Consider the following 26,286-nt stretch of genomic DNA (forward strand, 5'->3'; position numbering starts at 1 on the left):
TCCACAGCAGTTGTGGTATTACGGCCTAATTTGTTCGTCTGAAAGAGTTGCAGATTTACCAGACCGACCAATGGGAGAGTTGTGCGTCTCGTCCAATAAGACGACAGAGGGAGGAGCGCGACAGTATGGAAACCTCACAAATATTTGGAATATAACGATTTAATAGCTAGTGAACTTAAGATATCCACAGGGTCTTCGTGCGTAAAATGCACTATATACGGACTATATTGTAACATTTTTGTTTTAACTTCACCTAACGAAGATTTTAATATGTCAAAGGAGCCGGATAAAAGTCCTTCTGAGAGAGAAAACTCAGCTTTTATTGACGATATGGACTCTGATCCAGCGTCTTCTCCATCAACATGCGACGAACACGGATCCAAGCAGGCGCACACCGGGACCGGTACCAAGCCGGACAGCGAGGACGATGACCGCTTCCCGCCGTGTATTCGAGATGCTGTGTCGCAAGTTCTCAAAGGCTATGACTGGTCCCTGGTTCCAATCCCTATGCTGGGTAACAGGTCTTTGAAAGACAAGCCTCATGTGAAGAGACCCATGAACGCGTTTATGGTGTGGGCTCAGGCTGCGCGCAGAAAACTGGCAGATCAGTATCCGCATCTCCACAACGCAGAACTCAGCAAGACTCTGGGCAAGTTGTGGAGGTAAGTGGGTGTATGGAAACCGTGGAAGAAGATATTTTGGGTCACACTTTACATTACAGTGTTCTAAAAGTCTACTGCACTGGAAAATGTTTGTGAAGTAGCCTAAAAAGGTGCTTCATGTGGTAAAACGAATACAAATATATATATTTGTATATATATTTATATATATAAAAATTATTTTTTATGGGTTAAATCAAGTAAAAATAGATCGCTGAGGTAACTACAGCAGGTTACCACTTTTTGTGAAGCTGTCTTAAACACTTGGTTAGTATTTTCACTGTTATAATTAGTTATAACAGTGTTATAATAATTAATAACACTGTTATTAACATTGTGAAGTATTATGCACATAATTTTGCCATAATTACTGTATTGACTAGTATTACATATGTTATAACATTTAAACAGCATTGCTTCATGCACACATTTCCGTACAATGTCCAGGCTGCTCTCTGAGAGTGAAAAAAGACCTTTTGTGGAAGAGGCGGAGAGACTACGGCTCCAGCACAAGAAAGACTATCCGGATTATAAGTATCAGCCCCGGAGGAGAAAAAGCCTAAAGCCGGGTCAAAGTGAGCTGGACGCGGTGGTTGAGAAGAATCATCACCCTTCGGATGAAATATACAAGGTAGAACCGGGTATGAGAGGCATGCACCATCAACCACTCCATGGTGGTGAGTTGCACCCAAAACACTTATCTTATAAGTCTGTTATATCACATGCACTTTACCACTAATTCAATGCAACATACATGCAACAGTTTTAAATATGTTTTATAGTACCAGCATGAACTGGTTTTATTCAAGTCAAAATAATGTTTAACATGACTGTATCAGCCTGATTAATTTAGGTCACACGATTGAAAATCATTTTAATAACGGTCGGATCAAGTAGAATTAGTGCACTTTTTACAGTGTATGTTTTAGTGCAAAATATGTGCAGTTTATTTTCTAACTTAGTGCAGTAATCTTTTATGTTATTGTTGCGTTGCACACAAAAATATGCATACTTTATGTTTCCAACTTAGTACAACCACATGGCCCTCCCACACCTCCTACCACCCCAAAAGCCGATCAGCACCAAGGCGCGAAACTGGAGAGCACGAGACAGAACATCGATTTCAGCAATGTGGACATATCAGAGCTCAGCAGTGATGTCATAGGCAACATGGGCACTTTTGACGTCCATGAGTTTGATCAGTATCTGCCGTTAAATGGCCACGCCTTTAACACGGAGAACAACAGCGGGCAGCACTCCAGTTCTGGCTGTTTCAGCACATCCTATCAACATCATCATCCCCACAGTAATGTTTTGACATGGAACAAGGGCTCAGGGTCACCATCCACATCCTCGCATAACAGCACAAACGAGTCAAGCCAACAAAGGCCGCTCATTAAAACAGAACAATTAAGTCCCTCTCATTACGGAGTGTCTCACGGGTCACCGACCCAGTTTGAACTGGGCTCATCCTCATCCTCCGTCTCCAGCTCCCTCAATGACTGTTCCGACCTGCAGAGCTCTAGTTACTTCACTACATTTTCCAGGTACCCGACCGGCATTTATCAATATCCATATTTCCATTCGTCCAGACGATCGTATGTGACTCCTGTTATGAACAGTTTGTCAAGTCCATCTCACAGTCCTGGAGCAAGCTGGGAACAGCCGGTTTACACAACGTTAACTAGGCCATGATGTGATTTTGCCATTGTGTGGTTCTGAAATAAACTCAGTTAAGGTGTAATCTTAGATTGCTCTCACCTCTTCTAGGACTTATGTGGAGTTCGAATGTGCCTAAGTCCAAAAATGCTGTCTGGGTATGCGGCTCCCAAGGTTTTGAGATATAGACTACAGTATGTGTGTCCCATATGATCCTGGACCGTCAGTATTTGGTCAAATGGGATGCTGTGTCTTTTCAAGATGTTTGTGGATAAAACTTTTATGTTGCTATTTCATAGACTTTTCTGGTGGTTTTCTAGACCTTTTGTATTTCTGTATCATTTTGGATTCATTTTTCAACATTGAATGTTTTGTGTTTATACTCTGGTCTGTACAGTACAAGACAATAACAGTATAATATTTTTTTCTGATTGAGAGCCAGTTGAAATCAAACTCTCAACTACATTATTTAAATGCAATCATGGACTTACATCTTACTAATATCGTATTAAAACTAAATTTGCAATAGTGTCTGATGTCTTCATTGTTCATTAAAGGGTTTGGTTCACTGTCAAACTAGTAAAAATGGCAAATTCAAGTGCTTTTGGCACAATTTTATTATATGTAAATTGAAAGGAATATTCCGGGTTCAATACAAGTTAAGCTCAATCGACAGTATTTGTGGCATAATGTTGATTACCACAAAAATTTATTTAGACTCATCCCTACTTTTCTTAAAAAAAAAAGCACAAATCTGGGTTCCAATGAGGGGCTCTCAATGGAAGTGAATGGGGGCCGATCCGTAAATGTTAAAATATTCACCGTTTCAAAAGTAGATCCACAAGACATAAACAATATGCATGTTAACATGATTTTAGTGTGATAAAATCAGTCACTAACCTTTTCTGTGTAAAGTTATATCTAATTTTACAACTTTCGTTGTCATGTCGACGTAATGCCAGAAACCCTAAAACAACCATAAAACGATGATTTTAACAACTTCACAGCTCAAATAATACACCATTTTTATTAAATTATATGTTTCACATTTCTGCCTTTAAACCCTCCATAAAATGGCCCCATTCACTTCCATTGTAAGTGCCTCACTGTAACCTCCATTTTTGCCTTTTTTTAAGGATTTTTTTTTTTTGTGGTAATCAACATTGTGCCATAAATGATGTCGATTTACCTTAACTTGTGTAGAACCCGGAATATTCCTTTAATTATATATTAAATAAAAATATATTAGTCATGTATTAATTCTTCAATAATATAAATAACATTTACATTACTTATTAGAAGTAATATTGAGGTTTAATTTAATATTGGAGAGTTGATATGTCATCTGGAGTATAGACGTGAGGCTTTACAAAGCTTTAAAACAAAAGGAGAGAAAAAACAAGAAAAGAGAGAAAGCTGATTCCTAATGACAGCGCTTCTCAAAGGGCTCTTTGTTTTGATTATAAAAGAGGCATTAATTATGAGAGGGGAAAAATAGTGGCACAAAACAGAAAATCATTAGCACTGCTGTTACATCAAAAAAGTACACAAGTACACTTCCCTTTGCTCTTTGGGTAAACAGCAACACAAAAGCAACAGCAGGCACAAAATGCTTAAATTGAGAGCAGTATAACCGAATAAGATCTTCATGCTGTGGAAATGAGCCAGTGATTCCAAAGCAGATGGGTGTGGGTGGAATAGGACTTCTTTTCTTTTGACTGAATTTTATTACATTGAGGATTTTTAAGTCACAACCAACAATCTAATTAGTGTTGACATTCAACACGTATCATTTTGCTTGCTGACATTAACAGATATTTAAATCTCGAGTTATGATTAGTAAACAGTAAGCAGTACAAGATGTACTGTCTCTTACAATTTAATTTGACTTTAATTTGAATACAGTGCTAACTTATAAATTTAATAGGATTATATTGCATTGTATTATGTTGAATTGTTATTGTATTCTGCTTTTTGAGACCCTAATCTCTGAAAGTTGGCATGTGAAAATCATTGTGATTTTAATCTTCAATGCAAGTGCCAATAAACAATGAGAAACTATAACACTGAGCCATTCAAGAGACCCCCACATAAAGAGAACATAACGCAAGTCAATCTGACTATGATTACAGCAGGTTAGTACAATGAATAACACGTGAAGCTGGGTTGTTCATTGGACGTGTGATCAGAGAGGTCCATTATATAGGCCTGTAATTACATGCAATAGAGTCAGGAACTCTTGAGAAATTAGGTGATGAAGATTTACGTATTGTACTTTTTCTTTAATATTATATCCATGTGCTTTCCTGTTTGTTTGGGTTTTTTTTTTTTTTTTTTTGCACACACTTTTCTTTACACATATACAAATAAGTATACTGTATATATTCTGTAAATTCTTTATAAATAACCTGTTGATATGGTGTGTCCAAATCCAATTTGTATCCAAAAATTGGATATACAAACAGTGGAGACCAGAGTTAGCTGTTTCTTATACTATTTTTTAGGGATACACCGATGTATCGGCTGCCGATATTTATCGGCCAGTTGTTGACCAAATTAAAACCACTGGCATATCAGCAGTGCTGGGCGGATTACTTGTAAATTGTATTCAGGTACTGATTACATATTACATGGAAAAAAAAATGCAATCAGTAACATAATCTCTTAGATTATATTTTTGGGGTAATATAATCTGATTACTTTCGGATTACTTTCAACCTAATTCTATTTTATTTTATGTCACATGCATTTGAGTAGGATAATCATTTTAACATAAAAGTACAAAGAGGAATAAAATGTATTCTATTCTTTATTACAAAAAACAAAAAAATAAAAAAAAGTTCCTAATGACATTTTTAAAAAAGTGCATTAAACATTACATGAATGAAATGAACATTAAATCTAACAGCAATGACAGTGCATGGCCCAAGTTTTCAAAATCAAAACACTGAGACATCAAGTTCATTTTAAGTGCATTAAACAATAGCAGCATTACGATTATTAATGACCATAAAATCGACAATAAATAATCATAAAATGAACGAAAATTAATGACCATAAAATCAACAGCAACGACATAGCCTAGGTCAAAGCATTCATCTAAAAACACATTTAAACCTTACTGCTCACTGATAGTCCATCATGTATTTCAAAGCTGAGGTGCAAAATATTATCTTTTGAACAGCAAGAATATTCTAAAAGAGCAGAATATTTTAAAACAGCAGAGTTCCACCAAGTCACACAAGGAACAGTTGTGTCAAGTTTTATGTCAAGTTTCATGCAGTGGACTCCACTGAATCAGCAGCAATAGTATTGGGATGGGCTTTGTTCCATATTGCTGCACATTTTGCAGCTGAACTATTGTGTACCCTATGGGCAGGACCCTTAGAGATGGCATCCACTAGATCCTTTAAAGCAATTTACGTAAAGCATAAAAGAAGCACATGCTCAAAATGTACATCTGTGAGACTATTGCGCTTCAGGGTAAGAATATGATGATTTTGATATGAAAATGTTCAATAAACGATTAACAATTCACTGCCGTTGCCTTGTTCATATGTAATCATGTAAAAAGTAACTGTAGTCTGATTACAAGTATTTCAGAATGGAATTTAATCCAATTACAAGTACTTGATTTCTGTAATCTGATTATGTAATCCATATAACATGTAATCTGTTACTACCCAGCACTGCATATCGGTAATAAGCATGAAAACACCAATATGAAAAACTGATGGTCGATTTATAATTAATATGTAGCCAGTGTTGGGTAAAATACTTAAAATTAGTAATCCACAGCAAAATACTAATTATTTCTCTAAAATTGTAATCAGATTACTTAACTAATTACTTCATTGAAAAAGTAATCATATAACTAATTAATTTAGTTTTAAAGGTGCTGTAAATGATTTTCTCATGGACAAATATGCAAAAAAATGTCCCACTCCCTTAAAGATATTAATGAAATAAGTGTCCTGAGATTTCTCACCGGTCTCTGTAACAGCTCTAGACTTTGTATACAGCAAACAAAAATGTGTCTGCGGATCGTGGACATTGATGCTTTTCACCTGTCAATCATTTTGCTCGTTCTCATTTGTGTTGTATTTGAAGCAGATCATTGAGGCTATGATTCATAATATTTGTCAGTTGAGGGCGCTATTGTGCCACTGTTGAATTTGACAGCCAATGGAACAAACAATGCTGCTCTTTTGGTCGGTTTTGGTCTCAAAATTATCTTTGGAGGGCAGGGTTTTGGAATGAGGGGGCGGGGCTAATTTAAAGGCTCAGTCACATGAAAGCTTCAGAACACTAAAATCACTTACAGCACCTTTAAGTTACTTATAAAACACTTTTCCGCTCAACAAGTTCAAAATAATGTCTATATTTCTGCCTTGTTCATTGTTACACTCAAGCCATACATTCAGCACCTCACATTTCTCCTTCTCAATAACTTGTAATTGATGTACACTACACAAATAATATATTAGAAATAAGCATAACCCTATGATGTACTTAAAAGTAATTCAATTAACTGAAAGTCAGTAATTGTAATCTGATTACAAGAATTTAAATTGTAATGCATTACACTGCATTTTGACTAAAAAGTAATTAGATTAGAATAATGAATTACTTTGTAATTGGATTAAACCCAGCACTGTTAGTAACACGCTTTATAAAAACTCTGTGAATTCAATTGCACAGTCCAGTAAGAATAAGCTAATAGCCACAATATGTAGAAGGGTTGCACTACAAAGAACATGTATATTTAATTTTTATTCTTTCTCATTCTCACGTTAATGCGGAAAAAACGTGACAGTTGTGAATACGGCACTTACCTATACATGATGAGGGAAACCATCCAAAACGCTTTGAAACCAGCAGATTTTGACTTCTCATATATCGCAAACTATAGATATTGGAAATTATTTATTGTTAGAACGATAAAAAAGCTTTTGTACCTCTTTATACATTTTTATGCATTCCAAGTAAAACACTGATCTGATGACAAAATAAGGTAAGTGGCAAAATATTGGTATCGGCCTATAGTTTTGTGTTAAAATCAGTATTGATATTAGCCAAACATTTTCATATTGCTGTGTCCCTACCATTACATTTGTTTTTGTTTTTTGTTTTTTTATAATTATCACATTTTTTAATTACAAAATCTGTTGGCCATAATAATGGTTTAATATTTTTGTATGTTAACTTTCACATTTCTGCTGTTTCATGGATTGTTTTGTGCATCATAATTGTTTTAAATGTGCTGAAAAGCCATTAAATAACCTATAACAGGCTATGTGATGGCAGGTTCCCAATCTGACAACTTACCCCATATACTGTAGTGTGACTACATGAAAAGGTCACAGAAGATCAATGTGTGTTCAGTGAACTGTATCTTTTTTCCCCAGCCAATATTGGTGAGAATGTTCAAAGTTTTTGTTGCAGCCAGTACTTTAAGTTATGTGCCTATATATAAAATGACTTTCAAAAATAATACATAATACAAACTTCATGTTCTCTATAAACTAAACCAAAACACAATTATGTTTTTTTAAACCAAGATTTACACCATCAAGTCCTTTTCTATTGTGATTTCACAGTGTATTTCAGTAGTTTGGTGTGTAAGTCATGATTGACAGATGGTATGATTGCACTCAGAGTCTTCTTTACCTTCCCTGATCACTCTTATGAAGTAAATAGGATGGCCAGTGCTTGAGCGACTCCACCCTAATTTAATGATTTCCTGCTAGGCTGAAAACAGCCTCCTGCTGTGTCTGTGTAAGTTAGTGTCTCCAAAGCTTCGCTCGCACAGCCCAGCCGCCAATGACAACAAGCAACCAGACAGAACCAACATTGACTTACACACAATTCCACAGCGCAGCGGAGCCAGGCGGATATAGGGATGAAGGCAGTGGAATGCATCAGGTCAGGCAACGGTGTCTGACAAACCCCAACCCGATTCATGCACACACAAACACTCACGCTATCTTCCTCATACACATACATCTCTTTTTGTCTGTATTTTTTTCCTCTACTTTGGTGCTGTTGGTTATGGTACATTTGTGTCCTGAAACTGTAACATGCATTTAGCAAATATGAAAATGTTGCAATGTCAACAATTTTTTAGGATATATTATGAATGTATTAAGTTTTATTACAGTATATACAAATTTTTTCATTTTCACTGACATAGTGCTGCCATTTCCATACAGGTGACTCTGGTCCACCAAATGAGAACCTGGTAAAAGCAACGTAAAAGTAACAAACTCATATATGATATGGTTTTTAATATTATGTACGATTATTTGCTTAGTTCTAAATTCCGATACAATGCTTCTCTGAGAAAGCAGAAAAAAGTTAAGGTTAAACCTTACAAAAAGACGGTGTCATGGTAAAGTGAAGGTATCAGATGGCAATATGCCATGGTATTTGACATTTGTGCCATACTGAATCAACAAATTAATACCATGAAACATGGTATGTTTCTGTTAGTGAAAGCTCACTAACCTTATTTTAAACTAATCAAAACTGAATATTGTAACCTGAACTGGAGGGCCAGAGTTAACAAGACCTGTTTTAAGAACAGATGTATGTCTAAACACATTAAACAAGAGGAACAACTCAGTGAAGTCCAGAATGGCTAAAATCACATACAGTACCTTTAAAGTTTGTTCAGCTTCTCACACAAAACTATTGTATAGACTTGGAATATAGTGCATACACTTTTGGATCACTTTTATGATAATTTAATTGTGTGTTTTGTTTTTTGTTTTGTTTTTTGGAGCACAGAAAAAAAGAAAGTCATATGGGATTGGAACAACATGAGGATGACTAAATGATGACTGAATTTTCATTTTGGGGTGAACTATTCCTTCAAGAATAGTGACAGCAACGTGCATCTTAATCTGTGATATGCTGCCACCTAGTGGAGGAGGACAACTCAAGAACAGGATTATCTCCGTTGCAAGATGTACAGACATGAAACTGTTAATGAAGCTCTTAGTCACCATTTACAGACAACAAAAGTGGTATAGAGAATAATATGATGCTATGCTCTGAAATGATCCGCTCTTAAAAATGGACTTCATATGCTAAAATGTCAAATCATAACTACTTCGATCACATATTAATTTCTAACATGATTTCAAGATTTTCTCCTTGTAAGCATGACTACTAACACATTTGAATGATGAGCAAGTTACTCAGCACCTCTGCCAGCCACACACTGAATAATGGGGATTTAAAGGGACAGTTCAACCAAAAATGAAAAATCTCCCATCATTTACTCACCCTCATGCCATCCCAGAGGTGTATGACTTTCTTCTGCTGAACACAAAGAAAGAATTTTAGAAGAATATTTCAGCTCTGTAGGTCCATTCAATGCAAGTTAATGGGTACCAAAATTTTGAAGCTCCAAAATGCACATAAAAGCAGCATAAAAGTAATCCATAAGTCTCCAGTGGTTTAATATATGTCTTTAGAAGTGATATGATAGGTGTGGGTGAGAAACAGATCAATATGTAAGTCCTTTTTACCATAAATTCTCCTTCCTGCCCAGTAGGTGGTGATATGCATGAAAAATGTAAATCACCAAAAAAGAAGAATTTGAATGTGGAGATTTATAGTAAAAAAAGGACTTAAATATTGATCTGTTTCTCACACACATTTATCCTGTTGCTTTTGAAGATGTAGATTTAATCACTGGAGTCTCATGGATTACTGAAATATTCTTCTAAAAATCTTCATTTGTGTTCAGCAGAACAAAGAAGTCATACACATCTGGGATGGCATGTGGATAAGTAAATGATGAGAGAAGTTTCTTTTCTGAGTGTACTATTCCTTTAAAAACTCCTTTAGCTGAACATAAACAGAAAAAAACATTTGGATAATTGAACATAAATAATTTTGCTTAGCATCTGAGGATTCCACAATACTTTACAGCAGCATTTGCTTGGATATACAGTACAATACAGTATTTCCAATAAATAACATAAGTCAAAATGTACTGCAAAGAAAATACAACAGTTTGTTCTTGGTGCTGCTTGCCAACCATTTCATTTATAGAGTAAATGTTAAGCTTTTATCTTTACATGAAGAGTAAAGAACATTCACATGCCGTATTATACAGTAGCTTGGCTAACGACACCCAGTATGTCTGCTTTGGTAAAGAGCAGTTTAAACACAAACAGTACAAAGGGACATTCACGACAATGAAACCGCAGTGACTCCGTTCTGATAAAAAGTTGTCAGCGCAGTCCCATGTCCAGTCCATTAGTACTAAATCAAGGTAGGAAGGGAGCTCTTCCTTTGTAGTTTTTTAAATTTGCTGTGGTCCAGAGCTTTTCACAACCCCCATCTCCATGTTTCCAGAGTCACTGGATAGAATTGCTGTTCACTGTCCAGTCCCACTTGGATGTAGGTAGGTCTACAGCCAACATCAAGGCTTGTGCTTGAAATGAGCCTCAACTGGAGAAAGGATACATTTTTAAGAAATTAGGGAGAATGTATATGAAATAGCTTCTCGAACAATAAAGGCTGGATGATATATCCAACCTGATCTCACAGAATCATGGTACTATACATACATTTTTTCAAAAATGATTTTTTTCATGGCTTCTTGTGTGTATTGTTTAGTTTCCTGGTGAATTAAACACTAGAGGCACTAAACAACAATTACTTTTAGACACAAATCACGAGTAAAATGACAGATTTTCAGTTCATAAACACTTACGCTCTATCTTGTGACATTTCAACACTTTTACTTTAGCACATGGCATGTAAGTCGATACATTTTAACGTTTGCATTACTTAACCAACTACATTAACAAGCTTGTTCGAGCTTAATCAAATTGCGTGGTAGCTCAACTGGGGATGCAAAGGACAGGGGTATGAGTTCTGAAGAGCATGCAAGTCGACATGTAACCCAAAAGAGTCACTGAAGCACCACAGAATGACATGTTTGCTTTAGCTGTTTTGTTTTTTCATCTCACATTTGCTTTTTCTGACACTGTAAGTTATGTTTAGGTGTATGGATTTAGAGTAGGGAGGTCGATTTGTTTGGTCGAAAATTTAACATGCTTTTAGTGCCATCAAGTGGACATTTCACTTTGGGACTGCTGCGACCACAAAATATCATTTTGCAAAAATGTCACAATTCACAAAATGCGACATCATAAATATTGCAATGCATTTTTTGGCCATTACGTTTCCTAAACACCGTGACATTAAAGGGATAGTTCAACCAAAAGTGAAAATTATCTCATCATTTACTCACCCTCATGCCATCCCAGATGTGTATGACTTTCTTTCTTCTGCAGAACACAAATGAAGATTTTTAGAAAAATATAATAACTCTGTAGGGCCATACAATGCAAGTGAATGGGTGCCAAAATTTTGAAGCTCCAAATTCACATAATGGCAGCATAAGTAATCCATATGACTCCAGTGGTTAAATCCATGTCTTTAGTGGTATGATAGGTGTGGGAGGGAAACAGATCAACATTTAAGTCCTTTTTTACTATCAATCTCCACTTTCACTTTCAAATTCTTCTTCTTTTGTTTTTGGCAACTTGCATTCTTCCTACATATCGCCACCTACTGGGCATGGAAGACAATTTATAATAAAAAAGGACTTAAATATTGATCTGTTTCTTACTAACACCTTTCATATCACTTCTGAAGACATGGATTTAGACACCGGAGTCTTGTGGATCACTTTTACGCTGCCTTTATATGCTTTTTGGAGCTTCAAAGTTTTGGTCACCATTCACTTGCATTGTGAGGATCTACAGAGCTGAGATATTCTTTTAAAAATTTTCATTTGTGTTCAGCAGAAGAAAGAAATTCAAACACATCTAGGATGGCATGAGGGTGAGTAAATGATAAGAGAATTTTCATTTTTTGGGTGAACTATCCTTTTAAACTAATTTGCTATCAGAAGTCTCTACATGGCATTTTTCATATAATATAATGTTTTAATAAAAATAATTGTAGGTAAATATTGCTGTTCATAACTATCTATGCTAACTATCTATAGGTCCATATAAATGAAAATGATGCCTTGACTATTTGTAACAATCTTTACTGTATATTTTCCTCATTTGAAACTACTGAAATGAATTGAAAGAAAAAATAAACTTTTAAGTAATTTCAGAGCAATACATATTGAGAAACACAGAATATTTTCAAAAGGCTGAAGAAAAATCTACATATTTATAATATTAACATTTTCTAATAGCTATTATTGCTCAGGCCTATGTACAAAAGACAATTACAACTGAACAAGCTATATCTCAAGGTAATGTATTTTACGTGATCATCATAGCAATACTGCAATGTTCTTATGTATATTAGCATTATGAGTGCATGTGAATGGATGCGTGTATACCTGCGTACTCCTGTGGCATCATGGGCCGGTTGACGACTCTCTGAAAGGCAGCAATCCAGTCCTTTTGCTCTGCCTCTGTTTCACAAGCAAACAGGAACTTCCTGTCAGGAGTTTCAATGGTGATGCCATACTTCCAATGGTAGCCTTGAGTAGAGGGCGGCAGTCCAGGTACGACTGTATAGCTATTTTCCTTGCTGCCGATGAACACCTCTCCACGTGCATAAGCATCCTAAAAGTATTAGAGACAATGGTCCCACTTTATATAAGGTGTCTTTATCTACTATGTAATAACATTAAAATACATACAATAAAATTTATTTATTGTTTAACTTGTTCTGCAAAATTCTCAAAAAAATCACATTTGCTGCTACTGAGTTTGAGGTACGGATAGGTTTAGGGGTAGGGTTAGGGTTAGTGTTAGGGTTTAGGGTAAGGGTTGGGTTAGGTTTAGGAGTCAGCTTAACAGTGTAACTACAGATGTAATTAAATGCAGGTACTTTAAATGTAAGTACAACGCAACAACACATATGTACATAATAAGTACATTTTATTAAATGCTTAAGTACACAGTAGTTAAATAAACCTAATATAAATTGGGTAAGAGACAATTGTAATTTTCACAGTATGACAAGTGAAAAAGTGCACAACAAGCACACTAGAGTTTGTCTTTTGGGGCATATTATGGCATTTTGGAAATTCAGTTTTACTTAAAGGTACACTCAGTAATTTTTTCCTCATTAAAAAGTTTAACTCCTAGTAATTTTGCAATATATGTAGGAAATCATGATCACTCATATTAAAATGAAGACACCAGTCATATCAGTAACCTTATAAAAGCTGTTTAAATCTACGTGGAGAGGGTCCACACATGGGGGCTGCCACGTTAGAATCACATGACCAGCCAAATACTACTCGCTTAATCTCAGTAACAGTCCTGTTATTGGACACTTTCACTTACTGATTACGTAATCATGGCTGACTGTGAATACTAAATATCTACAATGGCATCTGAAAATGAAAACTATTAATTTTGAATGATGTTGCATCCAAGCCACTAGGTGTCAGTGTAAGTCCAAGATGACACAAAAACAAAAGTTCTGAATGCACCTTTAAAGGTAAAGTGTGTAATTTTTTGAATGTTCAAACACTTATTCCTATGCTAGTATAATGCGCACAGACAACTATAAGTAAGCCATTCGTATGTTTCCCCAAAAAGTGTAAACACTGTTGCTCGTATGTTTTAGCAGAGTTTGGAGTGGGACTATGCTTTTTTGTCCAGTGGCAGATGGGGGGAGTGTTCAGGAAACCTGCTTGACATTTTTTTTTTATTAAACAAACATAATTATTTTTGAAATTCCATTTGTTGGCACTAGTGCTGAAAGAAAAACTACACCCTTCACCTTTAACCAGAAAAATATGCATTGACTTATACTCACCAAGGGATCTTTAAAGTACATTAGTCTCCTATCGTCCATAGTAAACCACCTTTTCTTAAAACCTTCTGTGTGCTGAAAAGGTATGACATTTCAGATTCTGGTCAAATTCAGATGTAAACAATAGCACAAGCATCTAGAACTTGATTCCTGGATTTCCAGTGCAACAGGTTGTTGCTGCAACTGCAACCTAGTCTCATAGAATGAATGTTACTTTAACAAAATTTTTGCAAACTGAGTTTTGTGTGCCACTTTCTACGTTTTCCTGCAGTTTCCTGGTGAAACTAACACTAGAGGCACTATGACAACATATGGCGTTTTATTCACTTTCACACAAATCACAAGCACAGCAAATGATTATGACTATATCGACACTTATTTTTCACTCTCTTACTCACACACTGCTATGTTATATTGAAACACTTTTACTCTAACGCATAATTTACATTTCTTACATAAAACTGTACATTTTAACGCTAGTATTACAGACCAGGGACTAAAAACAGTTCAAGGAACGAAAACCAAAAACGTTGTTTTCAAATGCTGGTAACCGGTTAATTTTGTTCCGATCATTTTTTCATGAAACCAAAGGCCAAAGGGTTTAACAAAGTAAATTTTTGGAACTACACCACTTCACGTTGCCGAAAAAAATTAAACGTGCTTTGATCCTTTGATCCATGTGTTTGGATCCAGACCAGCTTGCTTGTTTCTTTTGCTTGTTTCTCATGCAGAGTACTGTCATTTTAAAAAGAACGTATTAACCATTCTTTTATTTTGTTCTAACTAGTTACCATTTGGAAGGGAGGCTGTGGAACTTCTGAACCAGAACGAAAAAATTCTGGTTTTGCTTAGAACGAACCGAAATGACAAACATTTCCTTTTTAGTCCCTATTACAGACCCACTTACATTTACACTCACACACTTATTCCAATGTGATTAACTTGTGCTGTAGCTCACCTCATAGAGTGTTGGACTTTGGACTCGGAGATCGAGCCTCGAGCCCAGCCAAGTACGCAAGCTGAGACAAGAATATCATAGAAGTGACACAAAATAATGTGGTTGCTTCAGTAAATGTGCTTTTCATGTCACATTTGCTTTTAAAACACTACTGGTTAGGTTTAGGCATTGGTTTAAGGTAAGGATGTCTGTTTTGTTCACCTCTCATTTCATTTTAGGTCACTACTGGTTAGGTTTAGGTTAGAACTGAAAGTTAGGAAGGTACGTTTTACTTATTCTACCTCCATCTAGCATTCACCTTAAAAACCTTGTCTAATTTCGACACTATGTCACTCGCTTTTGGCGCCCCCCACTGGATATTTCACAGGAAAACTGCAGCCAAACGTGTAATGAAGCACGTAATTTCGCAAAAATGTTGCCACAGTCACGTAATTTTCATGGGATCAGGCTGGGTTGTTTTGATGGCATGATAGTGTGGACTACATCATTTGACCAAATGTTTCTAATGATGAAGAAGATAAAGTCTAAATGTAGATGGAACCAGTGTGAAATACTCACCCTTGGGCCGGTTTTCTCCATGTAACCTTCCTTCATGAAGTTCCGTGTAAGTTTTGGTACCAGCTAAATAAAAACCATGCATAGACAAAGAAAACAAACTTCAAACATCACCCAGAAGTGTGTGTGGCCTCCTCATTAAACATGTACCGATAATAATTTCAAATATGGAAATATGAATTATATTTAACATGCATGCATAATCACTATAGTGAGTTTCACACCCATAAATCATTTTTATGTGAAAGTGTCAGTTACTGGAAGAAATTGGATTCACATACGTCCTCATCATTAGCTCCAGGAAATGCCACCTTTTGGTAATGAAACCGTGCTGCACGGACTGCAGTGAACCAGTCCACCATTTCCTGAACACACACATTTAAAGAGGACTGAGAGAACATTATGCAGTGTTTAGCTGTGGCCAGCAGAGGATGCTTTATGAGGCAATAACTGTTATGCATACTCCACAAGGCATGGTATGTATCAGACAATATTACTGGTAACACTTCAGTCTTAGCTATCTGTCTCATCACAGGTCTTAGAAAAGGAAAACAGCTTAAGTTCTTGTTGTAGATTTGTCTGTAAACTACATATCTTAAGATAAGATTATGTGTTTCAGGTTCTAAAGAATTATAAATATTTTTTAATGAAGTTTGCAAGAGGAGAACAAAGAAAGCAGAATGGTAATGTGACAAAGGTGAAAGAGGAAGTGCATGAACAGAATGCCACAGGCTATATTTTTGTGGTAGAACCACCACACTGACCAAAGCAGCAGAGTGTCATCCACTCCAACTTATAAATCAGAGATAACCCAAATACATAAACATGCTTTTCTAGCCAAGCTTCAACCCAGCCTAACAAATGAAAATGATAAAGAGGTTTACATGGATGATCAGCACATCATCTGATTTTTTATTTTGCGCCATTAGGCAAATATCAAAAGTGGTCATATCATAAAATTAGTACACTGAAAACCCTAATAAGTTGACTTTACTCAATTGATTGAGTAAACTCATTCCCTCAATTGAATTGAGTAATGGCATCTCCAAAACTTGTGTAATTAAGTTCACTTAACTTGGTGATCATATAGAATGAACTTAACTATTTAAGTTTTGGTAACTAGATGCAAGTAGACCTACCTTAAATTTGCTATTTAAATGTTGTTGTTTCTACTTAATCATTTTAATTGAATGGACTCAAATTTAGGTCATACAATAAAACAGTTTAAATAAAGAAGGTTATAACTGATTCTAGGTCAATCATTAAATAAATGTATTCCCTTTGACCAAGGAAACATAAATAATTCAAGCACAAGGCATTTTGGGTATTCCCCATAGCCTCAAACACTTAAAAACTTAAGTCTGGGGATTTTTAAGAAAAATAAGTTCAAGGTTATGAGGTTAATATTTCAAGTTATGAGCCCAAAACCTTACATTTCAAGTAATATTTAATTAAGAAATCTTGATTTTTCCAGTAATGACAACACTAGGGTTTACAGTGTAACACTTTAAAATAAGGTTGTATATGTTAACATTAATGCATTAGGTATCATGAACTAACAATTATCAATATATTTTTACAGCAATTATTAATCTTGGTTAATGTTAATTTATAAAATACAATTCTTCATTGTTAGTTTATATAATAGTTCATAATACATTAACTAATGTTTATATATATATATATATATATATATATATATATATATATATATATATATATATATATATATATTGTATATACAGTTGAAGTCAGAAGTTTACATTCACTTAATTTTAAGTCATTAAAACTAATTTGTTTAACCACTCCACAGATTTCATATTAGCAAACAATAGTTTTGGCAAGTCTACTTTGTGCATGATACAAGTAATTTTTCCAACAATTTTTTACAGACAGATTGTTTCACTTTTAATTGACTATATCACAATTCCAGTGGGTCAGAATTTTACATACAATAAGTTAACTGTGCCTTTAAGCAGCTTGGAAAATTCCAGAAAATGATGTCAAGCCTTTAGGCAATTAGCAAATTAGCTTCTGAGAGGCTAATTGGCTAATTGGAGTCTATTGCAGGTGTACCTGTGGATGTATTTTAAGGCCTACCTTCAAACTCAGTGCCTCTTTGCTAGACATCATGGGAAAGTCTAAATATATCAGCCAAGACCTCAGAAAAAGAAAAATCAGTCTGGTTCATCCTTGGTAGCAATTTCCAAATGCCTGAAGGTACCACGTTCATCTGAACAAACAATAGTATGCAAATATAAACACCATGGGATCACGCAGCCATCATACCGCTCAGGAAGCAGACGCATTCTGTCTCCACGAGATGAACGTAGTTTGGTGTGAAAAGTGCAAATCCCAAAACTACATACGGGTGAAGTCCTTTTTTTACGATCATTACCCACTTTCACTTTCACATTCTTCTTTTTTTGTTCCATAATTGTGCGTATTACCACCAGGATCATTTATAATAAAAAAAAGGCTTAAATCCCAGAACAACAGCAAAGGACCTTGTGAAGATGCTGGGGAAAACAGACAGACAAATTAGTCCTAAATCGACAAAGATCTTACTTTTTGGAGAAATTTCCTCTGGTCTGATGAAACAAAAGTTGAACTGTTTGGCCATAATGACCATTGTTATGTTTGGAGGAAAAAGGGTGAGGCTTGCAAGCCGAAGAACGCCATCCCAACCGTGAAACATGGGGGTGGCAGCATCATGTTGTGGGGGTGCTTTGCTGCAGGAGGGACTAGTGCACTTCACAAAATAGATGGCATCATGAGGAAGGAAAATGATGTGGATATATTGAAGCAACATTTCAAGACATCAGCCAGGAAGTTAAAGCTCGGTCGTAAATGGGTCTTCCAAATGGACAATGACCCCAAACATACCTCCAAAGTTGTGTCAAAATGGCTTAAGGACAACAAAGTCAAGGTATTGGAGTGGCCATCACAAAGCCCTGACCTCAATCCGATAGAAAATTTGTGTGCAGAACTGAAACAGCGTGTGCAAGAAAGGAGGCCTACAAACCTGACTCAGTTACACCAGTTCTGTCTGGAGGAACGGGCCAAAATTCCAGCAACTTATTGTGAGAATCTTGTGGAAGGCTACCCAAAATGTTTGACCCAAGTTAAACAATTTACAGGCAATGCTACCAAATACTAACAAAGTGTATGTAAACTTCTGACCCACTGGGAATGTGATGAAATAAATAAAAGCTGAAATAAATTATTCTCTCTACTATTATTCTGACATTTCACATTCTTAAAATAAATTAGTGATCTTAACTGACCTAAGACAGGGAATGTTTTTTACAATTAAATGTCAGGAGTTGTGAAAAACTGAGTTTAAATGTATTTGGCTATGGTGTATGTAAACTTCTGACTTCAACTGTACATATATATATATATATATATATATATATATATACAGTTGTGCTCAAAAGTTTGCATACCCTGGCAGAAATTGTGAAATTTTGGCATTGATTTTGAAAATATGACTGATCATGCAAACAAACTGTCTTTTATTTAAGGATAGTGATCATATGAAGCCATTTATTATCATATAGTTGTTTGACTCCTTTTTAAATCATAATGATAACAGAAATCACCCAAATGGCCCTGATCAAAAGTTTACATACCCTTGAATGTTTGGCCTTGTTACAGACACACAAGGTGACACACACAGGTTTAAATGGCAATTAAAGGTTAATTTCCCACACCTGTGGCTTTTTAAATTGCAATTAGTGTCTGTGTATAAATAGTCAATGAGTTTGTTAGCTCTCACGTGGATGCACTGAGCAGGCTAGATACTGAGCCATGGGGAGCAGAAAAGAACTGTCAAAAGACCTGCGTAACAAGGTAATGGAACTTTATAAAGATGGAAAAGGATATAAAAAGATATCCAAAGCCTTGAAAATTCCAGTTAGTACTGTTCAATCACTTATTAAGAAGTGGAAAATCAAGAGATCCACAAATAACAAGCCAAGGTCAGGTAAACCAAGAAAGATTTCAGCCACAACTGCCAGAAGAATTGTTTGGGATACAAAGAAAAACCCACAGGTAACCTCAGGAGAAATACAGGCTGCTCTGGAAAAAGACAGTGTGGTTGTTTCAAGGAGAACAATACGATGATACTTGAACAAAAATGAGTTGCATGGTCGAGTTGCCAGAAAGAAGCCTTTACTGCGCCAGTGCCACAAATGACAACACCTTGACATGCCTCACAGCTTCTGGCACACTGTAATTTTGAGCGACGAGACTAAAATAGAGCTTTATGGTCACAACCATAAGTGCTATGTTTGGAGAGGGGTCAACAAGGCCTATAGTGAAAAGAATACCATCCCCACTGTGAAGCATGGTGGTGGCTCACTGATGTTTTGGGGGTGTGTGAGCTCTGAAGGCACGGGGAATCTTGTGAAATTGATGGCAAGATGAATGCAGCATGTTATCAGAAAATACTGGCCGACAATTTGCATTCTTCTGCACGAAAGCTGCGCATGGGACGCTCTTGGACTTTCCAGCACGACAATGACCCTAAGCACAAGGCCAAGTTGACCCTCCAGTGGTTACAGCAGAAAAAGTTGAAGGTTCTGGAGTGGCCATCACAGTTTCCTGACCTTAATATCATCAAGCCACTCTGGGGAGATCTTTAACGTGCGGTTCATGCAAGACGACCAAAGACTTTGCATGACCTGGAGGCATTTTGCCAAGACAAATGGGCAGCTATACCACCTGCAGAATTTGGGGCCTCATAGACAACTATTACAAAAGACTGCACGCTGTCATTGATGCTAAAGGGGGCAATACACAGTATTAAGAACTAAGGGTATGCAGACTTTTGAACAGGGGTCATTTCATTTTGTTCTTTGTTGCCATGTTTTGTTTTATGATTGTGCCATTCTGTTATAACCTACAGCTGAATATGAATCCCATAAGAAATAATAGAAATGTGTTTTGCCTGCTCACTCATATTTTCTTTAAAAATGGTACATATATTACCAATTCTCCAAGCGTATGCAAACTTTTGAGCACAACTGTATATATATATTTTATGTTGAAATTAACAATAACCAAGATTATTAGGTGCTAAAAAAAAGTTGTTAATTGTTAGTTCATGTTAACTAATCTAGTTACTGATGTGTTAATGAATACAAACTTATTGTAAAGTGTTACCACAAAGTTTTCCTTGATTTTTTTAAATAAAAGAGCTTGATGCATTTACAGGTAAATATACTGTAAGTGTTAAGAACTTCCTCCCCAGTCCAAAAATACCTTTTATTGAAATTAAAGGGATAGTTAAACTAAAAAAATATTTTTTCTTAATTTTCAAATAAAATAAGGACATTTTATGTTACATTCACTTCAGTGAAGATCTACATTTCTCAATTTCATTCATGGAGAAAATATGAAAAATGTGTCTGTAGAGCCGAGGAGGGCGGGGCCGGGCTGGAATGAGACACACCCGGTCCCCAATCAGCCTGATGGGGCGCGCGAGGGATAAAGGCGGCCGGGGACGACAGTTCGAGAGAGAGAATTGCAGGCAGCTGTACTGTGTGTTTTCAGTTGTGTGTTTTGGTTGTGTTTTTTTGGTTAATAAATTGTTAAAGTTGTCAAGCCGGTTCTCGCCTCCTCCTTCCCGGGTTTCGGCACCAGTGTAAGGGGGTTTAGTGGAAAGGAGGAGGCGAGAACCGGCTTGACAACTTAAATAACAATTTATTAACCAAAAAAACACAACCAAAACACACAACTGAAAACACACAGTACAGCTCTACAGTGTCATGCATTAGGGGCAGATTGCTGTCATCTGCTGAAAAAAAAAAAACAACAACTTTTAAATAAAAATGACATGAAATTACAACTATAACCAGTAGCTGTAGAGGTCAACTCATTTGCCTGGTTGTAGCAAACTGATTTTCTTTTAGATCTTATCACATGTTATGCATTTGGATAATTATTTAGACATTATCAAAGACATTAAAAAATCACTATATTTTTGTCAAAGTTTAGCCATGTTTAGAGGTGTTTTGAAGTGTCAGTTTTTGCAACGATTCCACATTATGATTATTGACCATGGTGTTACAAAGAGAAGACTTAGAGTAAGATTTTTGTTACCTATCAATTTTTTCACACATCCCAATTCAGTAACTCAATAATGTAAATTAATAAAACATCAATAAAACCAACAGCAATAAACAGAAATGAACAGTGAAGGTGCAGCTCCCACCCCTAAGCGTAAACTTTCTCACAGTGGAAAAGGTCAACTGTCTCAAACTCAGCCTTTGATGTGTGTGTGTGTGTGTTGGTGTGCGTGCATGTGTGTGTGAGCATGCTTGGTGTGTGCTAAGTATTACTGTCTCACCATTTCATTTCTGTGTGTGTGTGTGTGTGTGTTTGTGTGTGTATGAGTTGGTTTTTGTGGTTTACAAGGGCATTTTTTTAGATAACAAACTAGTAATTGCGAGGGTAAAATGCTATAAATGTGGTTTATGAGTACACCCCTAGTGTGCCTGTAATTTAAATGGCTTAAAAAACATACTAAACAATATTTTTTTTGAAAATGTCAAAATGCCAAAAGGTTTCTGTGAGGGTTAGGTTTAGTGGTAGGAGTAGGGTTAGGGGATAGAATCTATAGTTTGTACAGTACAAAAATTATGTCTATGGAGAGTCCTCGTAATAATAAGAGTACCAACATGTGCATGTGTGTGTGTGGGTGGGTTTGGGTGGTTTACGAGGAAATTTGTTTAGTTTACATACTGGAAATTACAAGGGTATTATGCTATAAATGTGGTTTATAAGGACATTTCTAGTGTCCCCATAATTCAAATCGCTTAAAAACACACTAAACGATGTTTTATTGAAAATGTGAAAATGCAGAAAGTTTTTTGTGAGGGTTAGGGTTAGGGTTAGGGGATAGAATCTATAGTTCGTACAGTATAAAAATCATTATGTCTTACGAAAGTCCTCATAAGGATAACCACACCAACGTGTGTGTGTGTGTGTGTGTGTGTGTGTGTGTGTGTGTTCTCCACTGTGAATGTCTTATGGTCTCACCTCTTCATTTCTGTGTGTGTGGCTGATTTTGATTGCCAAATTCTATAAAAAATGCTCTCTGTTATAGTCTCACCTATGCATTCCTGTGTGTGATTGTGTGGGTGTGTGAGCATGTGTGTTCCGCATTGTGGATGTGTTATAGTATCATCCCTTCATTTCTGTGTGTGTGTGTGTGTGTGTTCTGCATTGTGGCTGATTTACTGATTTTATTTGACAAATAATTAAAAAAAATGCTTGGTTTTATCGTCTCACCCATTAATTTCCTATGTGGGGTCAGATTTGACCCCAAAGACAATAAGTGTAAGCTTTTTTTTTTTTTTTTTTTGTCACACCAATATACCACCAGAATCCAGTCCAATTTTTTGGTGTGTACAGATAGCAAATGTAGGAAAAGTCCCCAAACCTCATGCAACTGATTAAGGAAACCATGTTTTTTTAAAGAAGCAAAGTTCAAAAGGGGTCACTTTTGACCCAAACACTACATAAAGTTTCACTTTCATATTCTTCTTCTTTTGTTCCATTATTGTGCATATCACCACCAGGAGAATTTATAGTAAAAACAAAAGGCTTAAATATTGATCTGTTTCTCATCCACGCCTATCATATTGCTTCTGAAGATATAGATTTAACCACTGGAGATGTGTGGATTAATTTTATGCTGCCTTTATGTACTTTTTGGAGTTACAAAGTTTTGGTCACCATTCACTTGCATTGTATGGATCTACTGAGATATTCTTCAAAAAAAATATTTGTTTATGTTCAGCAGAAGATGAAAAAAGTCATACACATCTGGAATGGCATGAGGGTGAGTAAATGATGAGAGAATTTTTATTTTTTGGTGAATTCTCCCTTTAAGCTGCAAAAACAACAACTAAAGATCAGAAGATGGTATCTAATAAAAGATGATAACTATAAGATATGGGGAAAGTTTGCTCAATGTTGTGCTGCTTCTGAAAGACAGAAAATGTCAAAAACACTGACATTTACTTTTACCTTAGAAGGCTTCTAATAATTTCGGTCTGACCTTAACAGTTTCAGGCTGTTTTTGAAGGATTCAAGGGGCAACCCAAACTATATTGCAACCGACAGCAAACCAGCAGGCCATGAGTAAGCATTCTTTCTCCTTTCACATGCAAAGAGGGTATTTAAATAGGAGTCTTAAAGGTACAGCACCAAAAAAAAAAAATTCCCATTTAATTCTAAAGGTCAGCGAGAGGTGGAAAATGGTTGTAGAAAACTAAATTATGGCTGCTTTTACAGCAAAAAACGTTGAGTGGACCTCAGGGAAAGAAAAAAATGATAACAAAAATAATTATATGACGTCTTTGAAAATAAAACTCTGAATAAATGTGTTGCAAGAAGGAGGGTGGGGCTGGGCCTAGATGATGCACGCTAATCAGGCTAATCAAGATGACAAGAGGGATAAAGGTGGCCTGAGGCAGCAGTTCAGGAGAGAGAGAGCTACAGGCAGCTGCCCTGTATGCGTGTGTGTTTTGTATGTCTTTTACTTTAAGTTAATCATTAAATGATTATTTATTGTCAAGCCGGTTCTCGCCTCCTCCTTTCCCTTTTACCCCGTTACAAAATGCTAAATGCGATAATGGTTACGCACTGAAAACACAATTTCAAAATAAGACCTTGACAGAGACCACGTCTTCATTGTAGCCAATTGATACATTTCTACAAGAGAATATTCAGCTCATATCCATGTAGGTCATAGACATTAAAAAAATGCATGATACCTTACTGTCTTCATGGTACACAAAGATATTCCTGGTGCTGTTGTCTCTGAGATAGGTGATCTGCAGTCCACAAGGGTTGCCTATTTTAGCTGGCTGGAAAGTAGCATTTAGGGTTTCAATCCTCATTATGGCCTTTGGTTCTCTCGCCTGGAAAATAAAGGAAACTGTTCAGCCATAAACGCATGCTTTCTGAATGACAAAACATGTTAGGAACTGACCAGACAGTCCCTAGACTCACATTACATTTTTATGGTGCTGCTGGACTGTGATGTTTTGGGTAAGCACAAGTTATTGTGTGCGTGTTTACTAAGCAATAGCCTACTTTGGGATGAAATTATCCCCAGAAAACCTCTCTTTGGGGACAGGAACTCCCTTAATTAGATTCATAAATGAAGCTATGTTAATAATGTTCTTTTAAATGGTGAAAGTTCACCCAAAAATGATAATTCTGTCTGTGGAACACAAAAAGAGACACAAAGCAGTTTGTTAGTCTTTGTCACCATTCACTTTCATTGCATCTTTTTTCCAAACAATGAAAGTGCATGGTCGCTCTGCCTAACATTTCCTTTTGTGTTCCACAGAGCAAAGAATGTCAGGTTTGGAACAACATGAGGGTGAGTAAATGACTGGGGTTTGTGAATGATTTTTGGTTGAACTATCCCTTTAAATTCTAAAAGTATAATGCCATCTACAGTAATTATTTAAATTAATTATTATTTAAAAAAATCAAAAGTCTATGGTATGTCCTCATTTAGATAGTGAAGTAAATGTGTGTGTGTGTGTGTGTGTGTGTGTGTGTGTATGTGTATGTGTGTGTGTGTGTGTGTGTGTGTGTGTGTGTTAGAGAGAGAGAAAGACAGGACTAACATCCTGCTTGTTGAAGTACTTGAGTGCTCCATCCCTTTCAGACAGAATGAACTTGCGACTGAGGAATTGCCCGTTGTCTCGACCACGTTTCCATAGAAACCCCTCTCTGTACCCTAAAAAAGACAGTTAGCAAGCCTGAAGCAGAGGTTTTTCTTTCCATGTAGTAATTAACATATGTAGTGTCTATAAATATGTACAAGCTTAAAAGTATTTTTGTAAAAAAAGGTCCAAGTTTACTGTATATGACTGATATATGGAACTAGATTTTTACAGTTTGTTATGTGGGTAGTACATGCCACAATGCTCACCATGATGCAAGGGTGTTGGGGTGGTTGCCAGGGCGTTGCTATGCTATTGCTAAAATGTTTTGAGCAGTTGCAATACCTACATTTTTGCAAAATAATCTGTACTTGCCTTGCAGCACTTTCCTGGTTAAATTAACATTAGACCCACTACAACAACAACAACTTTTATTCCCTTTCAGACAAATCACTAGTAAAATGGCAGATTATCAGTTCATAAACACTTACATTTCACCCTGTTACTCACACAATGCTATCTTAAGACATCAAAACACTTTTACAAAAGTACATGACCTTTGAATATTTACATTTATGTATGTAAACATTTTAAAGTTTGCATTACGTAACCAACATTTACTACGTTTGCAAGTTTGTTTGAGTGTGATCAAATTGATCAAATATACGAGTCCCGAAGAGAATGTGAGTTGACACATGAGCCGAAAGTGTCATTGAAGCAAAGGCATCATTTATGGGTGGGACGGGTGGGATATGTCCCTACCACTTTTTGTCTTTGCCAGTTTTGTCCCCACCACTTTTTTAAATAACTTTCATCAGGTAAGTGTTTAATGCAGAAGAAACATCTCCAGTTCTTGAGCAGGAGATTCCATTTCATTTTTATGTGTTAACAAAAGTGGCAATCTGGCCATTTATTACAGTTTTGTTACTTTTAATGTTAT

General features: G+C 36.1%; 2 protein-coding genes across 2 annotated transcripts in view; one reads left to right on the plus strand and one right to left on the minus strand.

The window, feature by feature from the left end:
• Positions 1-183: 183 nt before the first annotated feature.
• Positions 184-2,837, plus strand: LOC127423169 (transcription factor Sox-8-like). The gene is made up of 3 exons (XM_051667291.1): positions 184-662; positions 1,107-1,336; positions 1,690-2,837. The coding sequence occupies exons 1-3, from the start codon at positions 271-273 to the stop codon at positions 2,352-2,354; spliced, it is 1,287 nt and encodes a 428-aa protein (XP_051523251.1). The 5' UTR covers positions 184-270; the 3' UTR covers positions 2,355-2,837.
• Positions 2,838-8,456: 5,619 nt separating this feature from the next.
• LOC127423171 (arf-GAP with dual PH domain-containing protein 1) overlaps positions 8,457-26,286 on the minus strand; it is a 43,952-nt gene continuing 26,122 nt past the window's right edge. The window contains exons 5-11 of the mRNA XM_051667295.1: positions 25,308-25,420; positions 24,441-24,587; positions 15,933-16,016; positions 15,655-15,717; positions 14,142-14,213; positions 12,706-12,934; positions 8,457-10,784 (exon numbers count right to left, since the gene is read on the minus strand). Of these exons, the coding sequence (XP_051523255.1) occupies positions 10,756-10,784; positions 12,706-12,934; positions 14,142-14,213; positions 15,655-15,717; positions 15,933-16,016; positions 24,441-24,587; positions 25,308-25,420 (737 nt within the window). The 3' untranslated portion in view covers positions 8,457-10,755. The remainder of the gene's footprint in view (positions 10,785-12,705; positions 12,935-14,141; positions 14,214-15,654; positions 15,718-15,932; positions 16,017-24,440; positions 24,588-25,307; positions 25,421-26,286) is intronic.

The sequence above is a fragment of the Myxocyprinus asiaticus genome, chromosome 32, assembly GCF_019703515.2.
Source record: "Myxocyprinus asiaticus isolate MX2 ecotype Aquarium Trade chromosome 32, UBuf_Myxa_2, whole genome shotgun sequence".
In the NCBI taxonomy this organism is placed as follows: Eukaryota; Metazoa; Chordata; class Actinopteri; order Cypriniformes; family Catostomidae; genus Myxocyprinus; species Myxocyprinus asiaticus.